Here is a 21,040-nt window from a genome sequence, read left to right as displayed (position 1 = left end):
AGACTGGGAGCGCTTGCGGGCTCTGATAGCGAATGTGCGGCTGTCGGGCTCCGGAGACGTGGTCTCTTGGAGACTTTCGGGCTCTGGCAAGTTCACTGTCAAGTCCCTGTATAGAGAGTTGTGCCGCGGCCATGCCCCGATGGCAGCCACGGGGCTTTGGAAGGCGCGAATCCTGCTTAAGATTAAGGTCTTCCTATGGCAACTATGCCAAGATCGCCTTCCTACCTCTATCAATATAGCCAAGCGCAATGGGCCTGCTTTCGGGCCTTGCACTTTGTGTGCTGACGCGAAAGATGCTGACCACGTGTTCTTCTGGTGTCCTTTGGCGTGCTTTGCTTGGAGCACGGTCCGTGAGGCTGCTGGGGTGGATTGGAATCCATGCTCACGCTCTGAGCTTGTGTCGTACCTATCGTCGATCCAGGGCCCTCTGCGCCGGATCATGTGGACGTGTGCTTCGGCCATGTTATGGGCCTTATGGCACATCCGCAACAAGTTTACTATTGAGGGAGTATTTCCCTCTCACCCCGCTGATGTAATCTTCAAATGCATCTTATTCTTGCAGCAGTGGGCACTACTGGGAAGGCAACAGGAGTCTGATCTTCATCGCCAAGCTATCGCACATCTTCGCTCCGTCTACTCGGCGTCTCGAGCCCCGTCATATCCGTTTGCTGCCTCATAGGGATGGGCAGTCCTTTTGGTCTTGGGTTCCCCCGAGCCTGCGCACTCGTTAGTCTGGCTGGCTATGCCGTGTAATGCACTTTATTTCGCCGTCGTTGCCTTTTGTGGCATGCCTTAGAACTTAGGTGACTAGCTTCGATTCCGTTTGTTTTAGTTTGATTTATTTGTGCATGCTGCCTGTGTGGAAGGCTTTATTAATTTAAAGTCGGACGTCCCTAACGTCTATATTCTAAAAAAATAAAAAAAAGAAAGAGGGTTCACTGGAACCTGGCTCCTGGCTCCTGGCTGATGTACGCTAGCTAGTATTTCCATCTTTTAGTAACTTCTTTTGAGTTTTGACAGCCATGATGAAGAAACGTTGATCATCTGCATATTCCAACTTCTTTGCCTCCGCATAATAGTGCGCTTAATTCCGGTAATTCATATCTGAACTTGGGCTGATCTGAATATGTTGAATAGTAAATTAAGGAAGAGTAACAAATTCAAGAAATTATGCTATTTTGGCATGAAAGATGGAAGTCTGCAAGGAACATGTAAATTTTTGGGGTGTTTGGACATTCGGGAACCTAAACAAATCAGATCCAAATAGTGTTTTTTTCTCAAAGTTTTTCCACAACCAATTTTCTTTCATCACGACCTTCTCGAATGTCCAAACACCCTGAAGTTTTCATGCATATCACGTATTTCAGTGTCTTGGGTGTCAAAAATAAAATAAAATTTTAAACATTTTTTGATATTTTATTTGATTTCTCTATTCATATTGATGTGCGGATGCACCCAGGCTCGGAATCGCTGCACTCATTTGATTTGGTGGTGCGAACGATGGATGGTGGTGCGAACGACCTATCGATCTGGATCGATCACGATCGATTGAGTTGCTTTCCCGAAGTTTGGAGTGAACTGATGCTAAGAAAATAAATATTCTTTGGATTATTCGGCAAAATATATGTTTTTTCCTGCAGGTCTATTCGACAGGTCATACCTCAGCAAATGACCACGCGTGTGAGAGAAACTCTGATAGCTCTCTTAAAGAAATGTCGTAAAAATCAGTTTACGGGATGTGTGTATATCCAGGGGAATTTTCTAATGACAAGTTTTCAATTGCCGTAAACATCTTTCCCAAAAACAATATTTCATTATTTTCATTATACTAGCGTAACTAATGACTTAGGGCCTGCAAGTCAGCAACACATTTGACGAAAAACACATTTGACGATAGCCGATGAGGTGTGGCGGCAGTCTGGCGTGGTGGTGGCGCGAGGGTGTCCGAGAGTGAAAGTTTAGGTCGTTGCAGCCCGCCAAAATTGTATGGAAAAGTCATCGTCCCGTAAACATGAGGGGAGGTGGGGTCAATTATATGATATCCCATAAAAGATTTTTTTTTTCAGAGTACGCAAATTGCGTACCTTAACTTTATAGAAGAGGGAAAACAATGTACAAGAGATTGTGATGCATAGCCAATGGTCACAGGCCGACCACGGCCACGTTAGAACTCCAACTCCACACACTATGTTAACTCCTCACAAGATGGTGTCAACTCCACGTCCTCACGTTCTCCCCCAAGTGCGAAGTTCGTCAAGAATCCTGTTTGAAAGGTCAGCCACCGAGATGGGCGTGGCCACCGAGCGAAAAACCCGTTAATTCCTTTTCTTCCAAAGATGCCAGCACACTAGCATTACCAAGCTATCAAAAGCTTTGCGTGTCTCCTTGTCGAGCCGTTTTCGGGTACCGCCCCACCATGACTCCAGAGTATCACTCACCACCGGTGCTAGGACCGCGGCAGCCCTCGTGCTGGATAGAATGTTGTGCCATACTTGGCGCGAGTAGACGCACTGGATTAGCAGATGATCTACGTTATCCTCCTCCTGGCCACAAAGATAACACGGGGAGGGGTTATCTTGTAGCCCATGCCGCAGCCTCCTGTCGGATGTCCATATTCTATGTTGCATAGCGAGCCACATGAAGATCTTGCAGGTGAGAGGTGCCCAACACTTCCAAATCCAATGCGCATAGGTCACACTGATCGCACCCTTGAAGAGCATTTGGTACGCGGAGGCCGAACTGTACACATGCTTGGAGTTCCAGGGCCAAACAGCCTCATCCCGCTCGGTGGGAATAAGTTGCGTCGTAATAGCAATCTCCCAAAGGCTGATCAACTGAACGAGTTCATCCATGGATAGCTCACTGGAGATGTCTGAGGCCCAACGGTGGTTGAGCAATCCATCATGCATTGTCCGCTTGTTCACAGTTTGCGTACGAACCTTGCCCCAGATGCTCGGAGCAATCTCCCTGGCTGTGGCACCTCTCATCCATCTGTCTTTCCAAAACAACACCTTGTGGCCGTCCCCAAGTGTCCAATGAATCAGGCTGTCAAAACCCGACTGCACTTGCGGATTCGTGGTCATCGAGAGACCATGCCACGGTCTGCCTGGGTCCGTACATCTAAGCCATTCCCAAAGCAATCTTAAAGCCAAGCCTTGGAGGTTTAGGTCGAGAAGGCCAAGGCCACCTAGCTCCTTAGGCCTGCACACTCTTTGCCAGGCAACAAGACATTTCCCTCCATGAATTTCCTCTGATCCGTCCCAAAAGAATGCTCTGCAACGCTTGTTCACTTGCTCGATAGCCCACTTGGGTACATCCGAAACGATAAGATGGCGAGTGGGGCGTGCCATCACCACATCATGAACAAGCACCAGCCTTCCAGCTCTAGTGATTAAACCTTTCTGCCATCCAGGCATGAACTTAAGCACTTTGTCCACTATCGGTTGCCATTCGGAGCGCGTCAGCTGCCAGATGGAGAGTTGCAGCCCCAAGTACTTGCAGGGAAAAGATTCTAAGCTCCACGGCATTGCATCCTGAACCAATTCCTTATCGCCAACCTCATCTCTGATCATGATGGCCATTGATTTTGTGTAATTGATGTGCAATCCAGAGGCGGTCCCGAAGATGTGCAGGGCCTCTTTAACAAACCTAAGATCCGAGACCGTGGGTCTGACGAAAAGCACGACATCATCCGCATATATAGAGAGCCGTTGCATGGATGTACAGCCCGGCATTCTACTCAGCACACCACACTCCTGGGCTTTGGTGATGAGGGATGTGAGGACATCCATGGCGATAACAAACAGAAGTGGCGAGACCGGGTCTCCTTGCCGTAGCCCTTGAGCGTGTGTGAATTTCTATCCCGCGTGACCATTAACCACCACTCGGGAAGAGGCCGTGGAGAGTAAATTCGCTGTCCAAGATAGGCAAGTATCCGAGAATCCTTTGGTGCGGAGGACCTCAAAGAGGAATGGCCAAGACAGAGTGTCAAACGCACGCGAGATGTCCAGTTTTAGCATGACTCCCTTTGCTTTTCTACGATGGAGTGGGCGAGCCACCTGTCCGACGAGCATGAAATTGTCATGAAGGTTCCCCCCTTGATGAACGCCGATTTATTTGCTTGGACGAGCTCATTCATACGCGGCCGTAGTCTGTTAGCGAGAAGCTTGGAGCCTATCTTGGGTAGGCTATGGACCAGGCTAATGGGTCGAAAGTCTCCCACACGGCACGCACCGGCCTTTTTGGGGATGAGCGTGATAAGCGCCTGATTTAGCCTTCCAAACCCGGGACCATCACCGAGAAACAGATGGTGGAGGGCTGCCAACAAGTCACCTTTGATGATACTCCAAGCTTTTTGAAAGAAGAGACCAATGAACCCGTCCGGCCCTGGTGGGCGATCTGCAAGCATCTCCTTAACCGTGGCCCACACCTCATCCTTCGTAAACATCACATCCCGGTCCATCAAATTTATGCGCGGGATCTCGAGGAAGTCCAGGTCGATTGTGTTTTCCCGCACTCTCGCCGTGCCCAGTAAGTCTTTGTATGCTTGGTCCGTGATCGTATTGCCTTCATGCAGAATAGCCGGGATAAAGTTTTCCGTCTTCCTTCCATTAGCCACTAGATGAAACAGTTTGGAATTGGCATCGCCCTCCTAGAGCCATCTTATGCGCGACCTTTTCCTAGCGATCATGCGCTCAAGCAAGGCCAGGCCTAACGCCACAAGCTTAAGGGATCTGCGCAACCACCTCTCCCCGTCCGAGAGCAAGCGCCGCTCCTGCGCCACGTCAAGCTGGAATATGATCCAGTTAGCCATCGCAATTTGCAACTTGACATTGCCAATCCTCTTCTATCCCCAGGCAGTTAGATACCGAGCTGCGTTCCTGAGGAGCGCGTCGAGCCGTTTGAAGGGGTCATGAATGTTGGGATCACAGGTCCAAGCCTCCATAACCGCATCTTCAAAGCCATCAAGTCTAGTCCAAAACACCTCAAATCGAAAGCGCCGCTGCGGGTGTATGTGCTCGTTCAAGCCAAGGTGTAGCAGGCAGTGATCCGAGGTCGATGTTGACATGGCTTGGAGCAAGCAATCCGGGTAAGCAAGCTCCCTGTCCACCGAGACAAGTGCCTTATCAATTTTTGTGAGCGTGGGGACCTCTCTTTCATTGCTCCAAGTAAATGCCCATCCATGCATGTACAACTCCTTGAGCCCATTGCCATCGACAAACTGACGGAATCTATGCATTGTCCTCCTGTCCAGAAGCGAGTTATTCTTGTCTGAGGCTTGGAGAATCATATTAAAGTCACCAATGATCATCCAGGGGCCCGGGCACAGCTCCCTCCTGGCTGCTAGCTCCTCAAGGAACAACAACTTTTCCTGGTCCTCCTGCGGTCCATAGACCATAGTAAGCCGCCATGGCGTACCATCGAGTGGAGATATGTACCCAGTGATGCAGTGTGTGTCTCTAACACAGTTCATAATGTTGCTCAGCGCTGCATTCCAAGCTAAAAGGATCCCACCCCTCGTATCCGTAGATGGTAAGTAGTAATACCCATCATAAGACGGGCCAAGACATTGCATAACGGTAAAAGTGTCAATACAAGCAAGTTTAGTCTCCTGGATACAAAAAATAGCTGGGTGCACCGAGTCCGCAAATTCACGCAGCGCCTTCTTCTTGGTCGGGCTGTTTAGGCCACACACGTTCCAACACATCAACTCCAACTTGATCGTCGACATGATGTCGAAGTATAACTCCAACGCTTGCCATTTAGGCAAGCAGGGTCACCCTCGGTGTGTCCTCCTGGCCAAGGTCAAAAGGTATGGCCTTACCGAAGATGGATGCGATCGCACGTAGCTGCGGCTCTTGGATGGGTGAATCAAACATTTGCCGCAACTGTCCCAGGGCCTCATCAGTAACAGCCAAGCCCTCCGGAGATATGCCAAGGGCTTTGAGGAGAACCGTCTCAGCCGCAGTCGCTTTAGTCTTCCTTGGCACATTTACATATGCGGACCGTGTATTGTGGCGGGGCGCGTACTCTGGCCCTGCATTCTTCCCACGTACCGCTTCGATTTCCTTAAGCAGCGGCGAAGCCAGTTCTTAAGCAGTCCCGCGCAGAAGGCCTTAATATTTGCAACTACTTTGCTCTTTAGGCGGAAGCAAAACATCGTTTGGGGCGAGGGGTACGTGCATGCGCACGTCAACATCCATGCAAGCTGCACGGTCCACCAGGCGCGGCCCCACCGTGCAGTTTGTCGTCTCGCGGCCCACCTCTCCCAGCCTCCTGTCGCAATCATTAGCTGGGCCCGCAATCCCCACCTCCGCAGGCGTGATGGTGGGGGGCAGCAATTCTTCCATCGGGTCCCAGCCTAGTGCTGTCTCCTGATCCAGAGATCTCGCCAATCCTTGCGCCTCACGAGCTGGCCCACACCCACTCTGGGGCTCTGCTTGACCGGTCTCCGTGGTGGTTAGATCGCCCAAATTCTGTCCCACTGGGCCCGCGGCAGCTGTGGTAGCTGCAACCTCAGCCTCCACCGTCTCCGCATTGGCTGGCTCGCTCTCCAAAGGTGTGGACCAAACTGAATCCTTGACGATCCCAACACCCTGTCCCAACGCTGCCCCAATGGACATCTCCTGCCTACCAAAAGCAACCACCATGGGATCCATCGAACCTACCACAACATCTTCTGTCGCCACATCCTGCACACCAATGGGAGGAGGGGGCGGCTGGTCTGGCCTATGGGAAGGCGACCGTGGGCCTTCTGCCACCACCAAATCCTGACCCAAAGTGGCGACCACCGGATTCTCTGCGGCCAAGCGCCCCGGTTCCACAGGCTCCTCCTGACGGCCTAGCACAGGCCCCACCGCCGCCACCGGGCTCACCAGCGCCGAAGCAGAAGGCCGGACTGCCGGCGATGCAGGAATCCCCAACTTCGACGACACAGCCACCCGGGCACCCGCCATGATTGGCGAGATGCGCCAATCCGAGGGCCCCACGTGCCCCAACAATGCATGTCGATACGAGCCACCGGCAACACCTCCCGCCGGCGCATTGGCTCTGACATCCCTAACTCCACGCGTCCAAGGTAGCATGCGCCATTCTCCACTGCCCGAGAAACTATCCGAGTCTTCTGGTAGAACGCTTTGGCCGCTCCCATCTGAGCTTGGCGGCCGCAACCAACCTTCCGGACCGGCGTGCTCTCTGACCTGGCCAATATGGATGAGCGTCTTGTACTCGAGCAACTGACGAGAAGTTGGTCGGCGAGCCGCCGGGTTGAACTCCACCTCTGGCTCCGGCACCCACAGCCTTCTCGCCACCGGCACCTCATCGGGGTCAATGCACCAAGCCCGTAGCTTGAACAGGGAGAGGTCCTCGCGGCTGGCTGTCTCCGGTGCCAAGCTCTCCACCAGGCAGCCCAAACCCAAGAGCTCCGCCGCCGTGTCCCTCGTCCATACATGGGAAGGCACTCCCTCAATCATCAGATCCACCTGAGAGCGCATCACTTTTGACACTGCTTGTGCTTGCCACAGCCAAGGCCTAAAGAACAACTTGAAGAAGCTGTGCTCAATGAAGTCCGTCGAAAGGGCCTGATTCTTGAGCTCCGGCATCGCAAAGACCGCAAGAAAATCCTTCGGGAAGAACTTATGCACGAAAAACTTGTGCCTAGGGACATCCAGCTGGGCCGCCATAGCCTCAGCCGCCTCCACAGACGAGACCGCGGGCCTGGGACCGCCAATGTACGCGACCACAGCGGTTTTGAGTCTTTGCTCCATGTTGTCCATCTCATGGGTCCGTGAGATGATGCAGACATCCATGGCCGCTGGAGCCGCGGCCGCCGCAGGCACCGCCAGCCAGGCTCCCTGCTACCTCTTGAGCACTACGTAGGATTTCCTCGAAGAGGAGAGGATGATGCAGCAAAGTAGCGTAAGTATTTCCCTTAGTTTTTGAGAACCAAGGTATCAATCCAGTAGGAGGCTACGCGCGAGTCCCTTGTACCTACACAAAAACAATAGCTCAACGCAACCAACGCGCTTAGGGGTTGTCAATCCCTTCACGGTCACTTACGAAAGTGAGATCTGATAGAGATGATAAATAATATTTTTGGTATTTTTGGTATAGAGATGCAAAGTAAAAAGTAAAAGCAAAGTAAAAGCAAAGCAATAATAAAGTGATGGAGATTGATATGATGAGAAAGAGACCCGGGGGCCATAGGTTTCACTAGTGGCTTCTCTCAAGATCATAAGTATTCTATGGTGGGTGAACAAATTACTGTTGAGCAATTGACAGAATTGAGCATAGTTATGAGAATATCTAGGTATGATCATGTATATAGGCATCACGTCCGAGACAAGTAGACCGACTCCTGCTTGCATCTACTACTATTACTCCACTCATCGACCGCTATCCAGCATGCATCTAGAGTATTAAGTTAAAAACAGAGTAACGCCTTAAGCAAGATGACATGATGTAGAGGGATAGTTTCATGCAATATGATAAAACCCCATCTTGTTATCCTCGATGGCAACGATACAATACGTGCCTTGCTGCCCCTTCTGTCACTGGGAAAGGACACCGCAAGATCGAACCCAAAGCTAAGCACTTCTCCCATGGCAAGAAAAACCAATCTAGTAGGACAAACCAAACTGATAATTCGAAGAGACTTGCAAAGATAACCAATCATACATAAAAGAATTCAGAGAAGATTCAAATATTATTCATAGATAGACTGGATCATAAACCCACAATTCATCGGTCTCAACAAACACACCGTAAAAAGAAGATTACATCGAATAGATCTCCACAAGAGAGGGGGAGAATATTGTATTGAGATCCAAAAAGAGAGAAGAAGCCATCTAGCTACTAACTATGGACCCGTAGGTCTGAAGTAAACTACTCACACTTCATCGGAGGGGCTTGGATGATGATGTAGAAGCCCTTCGTGACCGATGCCCCCTCCGGTGGAGCTCCAGAATAGGCCCCAAGATGTGATCTCGTGGATACAGAAAGTTGCGGCGGTGGAATTAGGTTTTTGGCTCCGTCCCCGATCGTTTGTGGGTACGTAGGTATATATAGGAGGAAGAAGTACGTCGGTGGAGCTTCGAGGGGCCCACGAGGCAGGGGGCGTGCCCTAGGAGGGGGCGCCCTCCATGCTCGTGACCGCCTCGTGGCTTTCTTGACGGAGGGTCCAAGTCTCCTGGATCTTATCTGATGAGACAATGACGTTTCCGAAGGTTTCATTCCGTTTGGACTCCGTTTGGTATTCTGTTTCTCCGAAACACTGAAACAGGCAAAAAACAGCAATTCTGGGCTGGGCCTCCGGTTAATAGGTTAGTCCCAAAACTAATATAAAAGTGGAAAATAAAGCCCAATATAGTCCAAAACAGTAGATAATATAGCATGGAGCAATCAAAAATTATAGATACGTTGGAGACGTATCACTCCCGCAGGTACAGTGTCAGCCGGGACTGACGAGGGCCTCCCCTGAGGAGAAACCTGCCGAGTCGCCTGCGCACGAGCCCTGCTGGCGGCTGCTGCAGACCAGTCCGCGCCACCTTGGCCATGGCCTCACGCCGGAGCTCCTCTTCCGGCCGCGGGCTCCGAGGACGCTAGCACCCCGACGAGATGTGCCCCTCCAGCCCGCAACGGAAGCAGAGAGGCTGAAAGGTGCAATCTTCCCTGCGATGTCCATCCCGGAAACACTTGAAACAGAGGACGAAAAGATCCCGCGGGACCTCGCGCCTCTCCTGCGACGAAGCCGGCGACCGCTACCTGGGACGCTCCGCCACCGCGAGCTGCCTCTGCCTGAGCTCCCACTTCCAGCGACGCCAGAGCGCCTTGCGCGAGGGGCCTGACCTTCTCCACGAGGCCGTTGCTGCCGCGCCTGCAGCCGGATCCGCGGCCACCAAGCTGTCCTGGGCAGGCGCGCCCGCAGATCCCGGCGACCCTGAGAGGCCAAGGCCAGATACCACGGGCTGCAAGCGGGAGGAGATCGAGTCCGGGCTGCCAGGGCTGGGACGGATCGAGGCCATGGACGGAGGATGGGTGCCAGGGACCGGAGTGGTCGCCGGCGTGAAGGGGTGGACGCCGGGGCCGGAGTGGCCGCCGACGAAGAAGGAGAGCGGGGAGAGCGCGGAGAGAGAGATGCTGCTTGTTTTGGGAGAGGAAGAGGTCGACTCTTATGACAATGAATGCTCAAGTCATATCCCATAAAAGATAACGTGTTATGCGGGAGCTGTTGAAGGAGTATTTTTGCCTCAACGTCTCGTAAACTGTATTTCCTAAGGATAAGAGAGCTATTGAAGTTGCTCTAAGGCACATCGAAGTTGGATTCGACATAAAGTGTAAACACATTATTTTCGATAAAGGGTGAATTTAATTAGCTCAAAATGAAACATCAAGTTGATAAAAACACATTGGCCACATGGACTAGCCTCTGCATAGTTAGATGCACGCAACCAACACCAAAACGCGCACACGGAAAACATCCGCCGACAAAGAGCAAAGTCATAAAACATCAAAGTTACACCTATGCAAAGAAAAAGAAACCTAAGGCATGACAACAATCAACGAGGTATAACAATGACCATATCCACACTAACCATCTCTTAACACCACAACGTCATCCCCGGATTCTACCACTAGGGGACACAATCGAGGCTTTCACACTGAAGAACAAGTTTGAACATATCCGAGCAATGCCTTCTATAATGTAACGTAGCAACAATATAGCCATTGAAGGTATAGCCACTAGTAAAGAAATGCTTACACACAATCTAAATTAGTGGCACGCCATTTTCAACCATGTCACCACTACTTTTTTTAAATAACGGTGGTGTGGGAATATTTTTGACGCCCAACAAAAGCTATAAAAGGGGGACAATCTCAATCTTGATACCTTGGACCTCGAAAACATGTGGAAGCTTCACTTTGCTCCAATTAGTGAAAGCACCAGGGTAATTGAAATCCCAATCGACTAGGTTAATTTCCTTATTATGGCTTTGTTCTCTTGTGAAATTTTTGGTTGTGTAAAAGGGTTCAGTTCCTCTCAAATGTGGAGCATAATTTTACAAGGTTTTGGAAGGAAAATGACGATTCCATTTGCTATACTTGAATCTTGCATACCAGCACATACTCCCTCTTGCCAATATATCAAACCATCTCATCTAAGGATAATTAAACAGAACTGCGCTTTGCACTCCTCAAAGTAAATCTTCTTCCTTTGTTGAACATGGCCAAGAAGTGGTGCAGATGAAAAGGAAAAGAAAGGAAAAGTCTTGACTGATTGAACCCTAGTAAGAAGAAGTACTAGATTACATGCTTTGAATAAGGGTTTCAAAATAAAAGAGTGATGAAGTAGGAAATGTATGGCATGTCATGCTAACCCCCTAATCTTAATGGGAACATTGTAAAGAATCTTAAGGCTACCTTTTGCAAGGTACCCCCAAAGGACTCCAGTGAAGAAATTCTCAAAACTAAGGCAAAAAAGAAGAATAATAGGGGGAAATGCCAATATTCAGATAAATGAAGGAATTGGGTTATCATAAAGTTAAAGATTCTGACAAAACTAAATATATTGTCATTTGGAAACTTGTAATAATTTGGTTGTTAAGTGGTGCACTTTTTTAAAACCTCTTGTACTTGGAAGAATCATGTATAATACCTTTGTCTGATTTTCGAATTAATGGATTGTATTACCATGTGATGGATTTCTTTGTATGCAGTGGCACTTATGATGGACAGTCTCTTGGGAACTAGCAGTGTGGTCTCTTACTTTATATCACATTTCTAATGGAGAGACAATTGAAAATACTTAATTGGAACACTAGGGGTTTGAATGACAAAGCAAAGTGGCTGGATTTTTCCAAAAAAATCAAGGGATTTTGTTGTGATATCATTTGTTTACAAGAAACTGAAAGAGAAAACATTGATTCTACCCCGCTTAAAAGTTTCTGCCCAAGGAGAACAAATAAATTTGAATTTCATCCCCTCCATTGGTGCTTATGGAGGGCCCTTGGGGGCCTGGAATGAAATCTGTTTTTAGGTGGTCATTTTTTTGAAAATAATTATGCCATCTTCATACAATTCACATCATGTTTGGAAGCTCTTAGATTCTAATAAATGTTACAAAGTTTGTCAATCTAATGAAAGAGCTTAATTTATTGATTGGTTTCAAAACTTTCAAATGCCTAATGACTGTCGGCTTTCTGGGAACGGGATACCAAAACATGCCTGCCTGCGGCCCACGGCCTGGCTCTGTCGACGGTCCAGTACGGCCTAGCTTCAACATCGACAACTCAAGACCCTCGTGAGGGGCCAAGCCTCGCAAGGCGGACGACACCAAGACCTCCCTGGGAGGCGGCTTCCCCATGCTAGCTCCCGAGGAGCAGAGATATCAATGCAAGGTGCACCTCGCGAGGTTCGGATGACGTGAGCCATGATGACCAAGGCCAGGCGGGCGCCAGCGGGCGCAGTGTACCAGTTTCCTCTTTGGTGCTAAGGAGGAAAGCGCAGGCGCGGAGTCCCGAGGAATCAGCTAAAGGTTTGCATTCCGGTGCAACAAGACCAAGACCGCCAGGACGGGAAGACGGAGGTCATCGTGGAGCCCACCGCTGCGTCACAGCCAGGAGCTTTTGCAGGAGAAGACTACATTTGTCAGGATAGCATGTACTAGTTCTCTCCCTTCAAATTTGGCCGTTGTGGGATCCCTTTCCGCCTTACATTTGGGAAGAGGACCAAGGCCACTATAAATAGGACTTAGCCACCACCATACAGGGGACGAAGGATTGAGTTCATCCTCTCACCCACCAGCTCATCAAGCACAAGAACACCTCTCCTCCTGAGGTTGTTCTCCATTGTACTAGTTCATCGTCAGCCCTCGAGGCCAATCCACCACAAAGCAGGAGTAGGGTTTTACACCGCAAGGTGGCCCGAACCTAAGTAAACTTCCGTGTCTCTTGTCCATTAGGTTCGTCGAGCTAGGCCGTGGGATCGGTGGGCAGGCAGACTAGGGAGGATGAATTCTTCGCACGTACCCCAGAGTTCGAACCTATCAAGGGTCTGCGGAACCCTGAATCCGACATTTGGCACGCCAGGTAGGGGTGCATCGGTGATCCACCACTCCATCTGCCACGCTCCGCTGCTCAGCTCTCATGGCGGATGCTTCTCCATCGAATGGACCGACGCATGCCCTTGGAGGAGCCGAGGGCCTCCGAGCCTCCACCCCCTCCCTCCGACGGGTGCAGTGGCCGCCCAAGTTCAGGCCGGACTTGCCGCCCCGATACGACGGTGCGGCAGACCCGACAACCTTTCTTCAGGCGTACGAGGAAGACGTTTGGGAGGCCAGTGGCGATGACAAGGTCATGGCCAACTGGTTTCCCATGGCCCTCGCAGGAGCACTGCGTGCCTGGCTGCTCAGCCTACCGGGATATTCTACGGCCTCCTGGGAGGAACTGCACAGCCTCTTCGTGTCACGCTTCACGGCACCAGCACCCCACGCCGTTGCAGTTCAACTCGATGGATCGAAGGCGCCGCCCTCGGACCACCATGTCAAGTAGTTCTTCTGCCAGGTGGGCATCACCCACGTGCATTAGGGAGCTCCTCCGGGATGGGCGGCACCCAAGGCTGACCTCACCTTCGACTCAAGAGATCACCCCATGACCACCGCGGGCGCCGGCGCGCTCCTGATGCTCTGCACCCCCACCATCTACCACGTGGCCATCACCAAGACCCTCATCGATGGTGGGGCTGGCCTCAACGTGCTCTGTGTGGAAGCTTTGGGCTTGCTTCACGTGCCACACGGCCGGTCCGCCCCACCAAGCCCTTCTCCGGAGTCGTCGATGGCTCCACCTACCTCCTGTGGTAGATCCGCCTCAATGTCACCTTCGGCACCCGCGACAACTACTGCACCGAGCTCATTGACTTCGACGTTCCCCGCATCGGTCTCCCGTACAACGCCATCCTCGTGTACCCGGCCTTGGCCAAGTTCATGGCAACAACTCATCCTACCTACAACCTTATGAAGATGCCGGGGAGCAGCTGCGTCCTCACCGTGGCCAGGGACACCAAGGAGGCGTTGGAGGCCCTCAAGCTCGCCTTCAAGGCCACAACATCAGCGCGCCTGGCCGAGGAAGGGGCCCAGAGGCCCTAGGAGCTGCGCCAGCAAAGAAGAAGCAGTTGTTCTCTCAAGATCCGGCCGAAATGAAGCAGGTGTCGGTCGATGAAGATGGAGCATCAGGTGCCACCTTCACCATAGGCGCCAATATTCCTCCAGATCAGGAAAGGGCGTTGGTCGACTTCTTGTGCGCGAACAAGGAGGTGTTCGCCTGGGAACCCAAGGATCTGGTCGGGATCCCGAGGGGAATAATCGAGCACCACCTGAGGGTGTGCCCCAACGTGCGCCCGGTGAAGCAGAAGGCGCAGCGGCAGTCCACGGAGAAGCAGTCTTTCATCATCCAGGAAACACGTAAACTATAAGAAGTTGGTGTCATTCGGGAGGTGTGGTACCCGGAATGGCTGGCGAACTCGGTCGTCGTCCCCAAGAAAGGCGGGAAGGAATGCATGTGCGTCGACTTCACCAACCTGAATAAGGCTTGCCCTCAAGACCCCTTTCCGCTCTCGCGCATCGATCAGATCGTCGACTCCACCGTCGAGTGTGACCTGTTGTGCTTCCCGGACGCCTTCTCGAGCTATCATTAAATCAAGATGGCGATACAAGATGTTGAGAATACGGCCTTCCTGACCCCATGCGGGGTGTACTGCTACACCTACATGCCATTTGGCTTGCGCAACAGCGGGGCAACCTTCCAACGGCTGATGCACATCACCCTGGGCCAGCAGCTCGGGAGAAACGTTGAGGCATGTCGACGACATAGTAGTGAAGTCTCGGGAGGCAAGGACCATTGTCAGGGATCTAGAGGAAACATTTGCCAGTCTGCACGGGGTGGATCTGTGGCTTAACCCAGAGAAATGCGTGTTTGGCGTCCCCTCTGGCAAGCTGCTAGGTTTTCTGGTGTCACACAGGGGAATCGAGGCAAACCCAGAGAAGGTCAAGGCCATAGAAGAGATGAGCCCACCATAGACTCTCAAGGAAATGCAAAAACTAGCGGGTTGCGTAACCTCGCTGGGCCGCTTCATCTCCAAGCTAGGGGAGCGCGCCCTCCCGTTCTTCAAGCTGCCGAAAAGGAAGGCCCCTTTTGAGTGGTCTCCACAGGCTGACACAACATTTCAAGACCTCAAGAGATATCTCACGAGCCCACCGGTGATGGTGGCGCTGCACCTTCTTGAGCACCTGGTTCTTTACCTGGCCGCCATGCCACACTCTGCCAGCGCAGCGCTGGTGGCGGTCTGGGAGGAGCACCAAGCCAAGAGCCTGCTGGGCAACGCCCCATGACAGGACACGACAACGCAGCTTCAGGACGGCGCTCCTAAGGCCTCGGCGACACCGGCAGATGATCATGTCCCTCATGGTGGTGCTCCTAAGGCCATGGCTACCCCCACAAGTGGCCAAGCTCTTGAGGTCCCCCAACCTTAGGAGGTGGAGGACCCCACCAACGCTCTTGCCCTCGTCGAGCACCCGGTGTACTTTGTCAGCACGGTGCTGCATGACGCGCGGGCATGCTACCCCATGCCGCAAAAGCTCTTGTTCGCGCTCCTCGTCGCCCCCCGCAAGCTGTGCCACTAATTTCAAGGCCACCCCATCAAGGTCGTCTCAGCTTATCCCCTGGAAAGGGTGTTCCAGAGCCCCAACGCCGCAGGGAGAGTCGCCGAATGGAACATCGAATTACAGGCATTCCAATTGGAGTTCAGCACCACCAGGGTCATCAAGGGGGCGACACTCGCCGATTTCATGGCGGAATGGACCGACGCTCTAGGGCGCGAAGCAAGTGAGGGCCGATCCCTCTCGCCAGGAAGCGAGGCACCAGACGGCTGGGTCATGTACTTCGACGGCGCCTTCGCGCGTCAGGGAGCGGGGGCTGGAGTCGTGCTCATCTCGCCCACTCAGGACAAGCTCTACTACGCCGTGCAACTCTGCTTCCAACACGGCGAAAAGGTCTTCAACAACATCGCGGAGTACAAAGGCTTGATCGCCGGTCTCAAGGCTGCGACAGCCTTGGGAGTGAAGCGCCTCACCATCAAGGGCGGCTCTCGGCTCCTTGTCAGCTTCTCCAACAAAGTATACGAGCCAAAGGACGAGCACATGGCGGCATACCTTGCGGAGGTACGCAAAACTGAAAAACTATTCTTGGGTCTGGAACTGCAGCATGTGCTGCGTGGCACAAACAAGGAAGCATATGACATCGCCAAGAGGGTGCCCTGGAGCCTGCCTCAAGAGCCCGACATCTTTGAGGAGCGGCTCTTGAAGCCGTCTGCTGCCCCGCCCGCAGCAGCACCAGCACCACCTCGCGAGGACCTCCCTCAGGCCCCTCCGTCAGGCACCCCGGCTTGTGGCCCAACCTCAGGAGCCCGCCTCCTTATTGCGCTGGAACCTCAGGAGGGGTGCGGGATCAAAGAGTTCAAGGCGTACCTGCTTCAGGGGACCCTGCCGGAGAAGGAGGAGGACGCAGAGCTTGTGGCTTGACAGGCCACTGCCTACTGCATCCGGGACAGTGAGCTCTATAGGAAATGACCGAATGATGTTTCTCTACGATGCATCTCCAGGAAGCTGGGACATGAGCTGTTGGCCGACATACACGGCGGGGACTGCGGGCATCACTCGTCATCACGCACCCTCATGGGCAAGGCATTCCGCAATGGGTTCTATTGGCCCACAGTGCTCAATGATGCCACCGAGCTGGTGAGATCTTGTGAAGCATGCCAATTCCACGCCAAGCAGAGCCACCAGCCCGCTCAAGGCCTCGAGACCATTCCTCTCACATGGCCGTTTGTGGTCTGGGGGCTGGACATCGTGGGACCATTTCCATGAGCGCCCGGGGGCTACCGCTACCTCTACGTCGCCATCAACAAGTTCACCAAGTGGGCGGAGGTGGAAGCCGTACGCACCATCCCGGCCGGCTCGGCAGCCAAGTTCATCAAGGGCCTCTTGAGCCGCTTCAGGGTCCCTAATCGTATCATCACTGACAACGGCTCACAGTTCACTAGCAACCTCTTCAAAACGTATTGTGCTAACCTTGGAACACAGATATGCTACGCCTCAGTGGCACACCCCATGAGCAACGGCCAAGCTGAGCGTGCCAACGCAAAGGTCCTGAGAGGCCTCAAGACAAGAACCTACATGAATAAGCTTGAGGTCTGCAGCAGGGGCTGGTTCGACGAGCTCCAGTCCGTGTTGTGGTCCATCCGCACCACCGCCACCAAGCCGACGGGCGAGACTCCATTCTTCCTCGTCTACGGAGCCGAAGCAGTTCTCCCTCATGAGGTCAAGCATCGCTCCGCGCGGGTCTTGGCGTTTGACGAGGCATGCCAGTACGCCATGCGGGGTATAGGCCTCGTGCTGGGGGAGGAATGCCGCCTTCAAGCTTCGCTCCGGGCGGCAAGGTACCAACAGGCATTGTGGTGGTACCACTGCCGCAGCGTCTGCTCCAAGACACTTGAGGTGGGTGATCTCGTACTGAGGAGGGTGCTCTCCAAGGAGGGGCTGCATAAGCTCTCACCCATGTGGGAGGGCCCGTTTAGGATTGCCCGCGTCTCCAGGCTTGGCACCACATGCTTGGAGATGCAGGATGGGATCCCCATCCAGAACGCCTGGAACATCCAGCACCTCCGGAAGTTCTACCCCTGAAGTAAGGCCCAGTGCCTGTGAAGGTCTTTGCTCATGACACTCTCACGTAATAATGAGTGGAGCTGTACACGCCCCGGAGTCTCCTCGTGCGCATCCTAGAGTTCGAACCTCAAGGGTTTGCCGGAATCCAACATTTGGCGCGCCAGGTAGAGGTGCACTGAAGCCTTTCTTCCGTCGATCCACACTCCATTGATCCACCGCATCCATGGCTGATGCTCGCCAAGCCCGTGCTGAGCGTCGGGCCGCTCTTGCCGCCCGCATCACTCAGACGGCACCCGTTGGTGGACCTCCCCGCCGTTCTCCATCACCCGCTGCCAATGCCGCCACCAGCCCAGCAGCAAACGAGCAGCAAGCTTCATCGCTGCACCCCTTCGTGCGGCGGGATGGACGTACTGCCACCCCGTCGCTGACTCCGGCTGGCTCATCGTCCCATGCTCGTCGGGCAGCCACGGACGCGCAGGCCGTGCTGCTCATGGCACGCGAGCTCCTGCGTTACCGCCTGGTCGATGACCTCTACGATGACTGGCTGGACCACATCACCGAGCTCGTTAGCGTTGCCGGAGGCTTTCCCGCACTGTCTCTCTCGCTGCCTCGCCCACCTCCAGTTGCGGGCGACGTAGCTCATGGAGCGCCTCCGCTGCCTCCGCATCAAGACGGCACCTTCGCACCAAGACGCGCGGTCCCGCAGCATGACCCGCCACGCCGGGCGCCCATGCACGAAGTGGGAAGCTGCCAAGAAGTCCCGAGGCCACAAGAAAACGCTCCTGCGCTCCCAGCACCATTGCGTCAAGACTGCGCGCTGCCTGCGGCGGTGGTGCGTGGATGTCAGGATCAGGCTCCGCCTCCGCGATGGGCTCCGGTGACCACAGCAGGCTGCCGTGCCTTTACTCCTGAGCTGCGCAATGTCATCTGGCCAGGCAAGTTCAAGCCAGACCTGCCTCCGCGCTACGACGGCACCTCCGACCCCACAGAGTTCTTGCAGCTCTACGAGCTGAGCATCGAGGCAGCCAACGGAGACGAGAAGGTCATGGCAAACCTGTTTCCCATAGCCCTCAAGGATGGCGCGTGCTCATGGCTCCTGAACTTGACCGTAGGATCGATCTCCTCCCGGGGCGAGATGCGCGAGCGTTGTGTCGCCAACTTCCAGGGCACTCGCGACCGTCCGCCGGCTGCAGGCGACCTGCGGCACATCAAGCAGCAGCCAGGGGAAACCCTGCATAAGTATATCCAGCGCTTCAACAGCGTTCGCCTCAAGATTCTCCGATGGCGTCCGCGATATCAAGATGAAGGAGGAGCTCGCCATCCACGAGGAGCTATGCACGACCATGGAGATGTTCAATATGGCGACCAAGTGCGCAAGGGCAAAGGAAGGGCGCCTTTCCCTCCTCGAGCTCCATCTGCTGACCATGAGGACAAGAAGGCAAAGATCAAGGACGTGAAGCGCAAGGGGACTGTCGTGCTCGCGGTGGAGCCAGAGATGAAGTGCGGCCACGACCACCCTGAATCATCCAAGGCCAACCGCCCATTCTGCGCCATCCACAATGTTCATAGCCATAACACCAGTGACTGCCAGGAGCTCAAGGCCATCCGAGATGGGTGCTTCGGTCAGTGCCCCGAACGCAATGACCAAGGCTACGGCCGAGGAGGAGGACGAAGTGGAGGACGTTGGGACGACCACGGCCCCTGCTAGGAGTGGCGTGACCAGCCTCGTGAGGACCGCTGGCAGGACCAGCCTCGCGAGGGCGCATGGAGAGACCAGCCTCGTGAGGACCGCCCCCAGGAAGGAACGACGACCACCATCAAGGCGATGGGGCTGGGGGCTTCCAGGAGCCACACGCCATCGCTTGTATCTTGGGTGGTGCTCAAGCCCCAGCCTCTCAGCATATCTTCAAGCAGTTTGCTCGCGAGGTGAACGCGGCCCTTCCCAGGCTCGAGGCCATGCACCCGCTTAGGTGGTCCAAGTGCGCCATCACCTTCAGCTCGTCAGACTAGCTCAAGTGCGTGATGACCGCCGGCGCCCTCCCGATGCTTTGATCACCCGTCATCAGCAATGTTCAAGTCACCAAGACCCTCATCGACGGCGGCGCAGGGCTCAATGTCCTATCCGTCGAGACATTCGACAGCCTTCAAGTGCCATACGATCAGCTACAGCCTACCAAGCCTTTCTTAGGAGTGACCGACGGCTCCACCACCCCGATAGGGCAGGTCTGCCTCCCTCTCACCTTCAAACAGCGTAACAAATACCGCACCGAGCTCATCGACTTCGATGTCTCCCACATCCATCTACTGTACAATGCCATCCTTGGGTATCCAGCCTTGGCCAAGTTTATGACAGTGACCCACCACGGCTACAAAGTCCTCAAGATGCCAGGGAGCGGCGGCATCATCACGGTCCCCTATGAAGAAAGAGATGCGGTGTGCTCCCTCGATCGCGCTTACCAAGCTGCAGCGGCCGAAGACCCCGACAACGAAGGCACCCTGTACTCTCCTGAGGCCAACCCCAAGAAGAAGAAGTAGCCACTCCGTCAAGGGCCTCGGGAAGGCGGTGTTTCCAGTAGTGCCACCTCAGGATCTGCGCCCGCAGCTGGGGCGCCTTCTTCCCTCGTGTAGGAAGGCACGCTCAACGCCCTCCTCAGGCTGGGCTTGGGGCTCTCTTCTGGAGGGCCTCAGACCTAGCCAACGTAATGAGGGAGGCGCCCGGGCACCATGTGGAGGTGTGCTTCGCTGCATGTTTCCCTAAAGAGGGCACGAGGCATGGAGCGCCTAGTGCTCATGAGTTCATCACCAAGGCGATCCAAGAGCTTCAAGAGGGAAGGACCATATGTGGCGACTGTGGCCCACCACCCAACGCAGCTCCCCATCCTGGCGAGGATGGTGGGCTACGCGTTTGTGTCGACATTCCAGGGCTCAACAGGGCTGCATCTCAGGGATGTTTCTGGCCTTCGTGCGTTGGACAGTGCGAGGGTCCCCTTCACAGCTACATTCGCATGCCTCTCGGCTTGCCGAACGCGACTGTCACCTTCCAGCACCACCTGCGGAGCATTCTGGTGGCTTAGGAGGCCACGCATCACGCTGTCCTGGCGAAGATCACGACAGTCCTTCAGGAGCCACCTGGGCCTGCGGAGCCTCCTGAGGCTCAGGACCCTGGCGGCTCGTGAGGAGCAACTTCTCCAGCGCGCATCTTCAGCTACCCCAACACCACTCTAGCTACGATATCAGGTGACTCTTTCTAGTTCATTTAGTTAGGGGAGCCCTTCGGGCAGCATTATCCCCAAGTCGCATGGGCTTCTCCCTGCGGCGTGTATCCTT

General features: G+C 53.8%; 1 protein-coding gene and 1 pseudogene across 1 annotated transcript; both read right to left on the bottom strand.

The window, feature by feature from the left end:
* Window positions 1–4,846: 4,846 nt before the first annotated feature.
* On the bottom strand, window positions 4,847–5,398 carry LOC147971481 (uncharacterized). Its single transcript, XM_087523989.1, has one exon. The coding sequence runs from the start codon at window positions 5,396–5,398 to the stop codon at window positions 4,847–4,849; it is 552 nt and encodes a 183-aa protein (XP_087380115.1).
* A 364-nt stretch (window positions 5,399–5,762) lies between these two features.
* Window positions 5,763–7,796, bottom strand: LOC147971480 (uncharacterized; annotated as a pseudogene).
* Window positions 7,797–21,040: the final 13,244 nt, after the last annotated feature.

This window comes from Triticum urartu, chromosome 5A (assembly GCF_056163025.1).
Source record: "Triticum urartu cultivar PI428250 chromosome 5A, HENAU_Tu73, whole genome shotgun sequence".
Taxonomy (NCBI): domain Eukaryota; kingdom Viridiplantae; phylum Streptophyta; class Magnoliopsida; order Poales; family Poaceae; genus Triticum; species Triticum urartu.
Note: the sequence above shows the minus strand (reverse complement) of the source record. Positions and strands in the feature narration are given on the sequence as shown.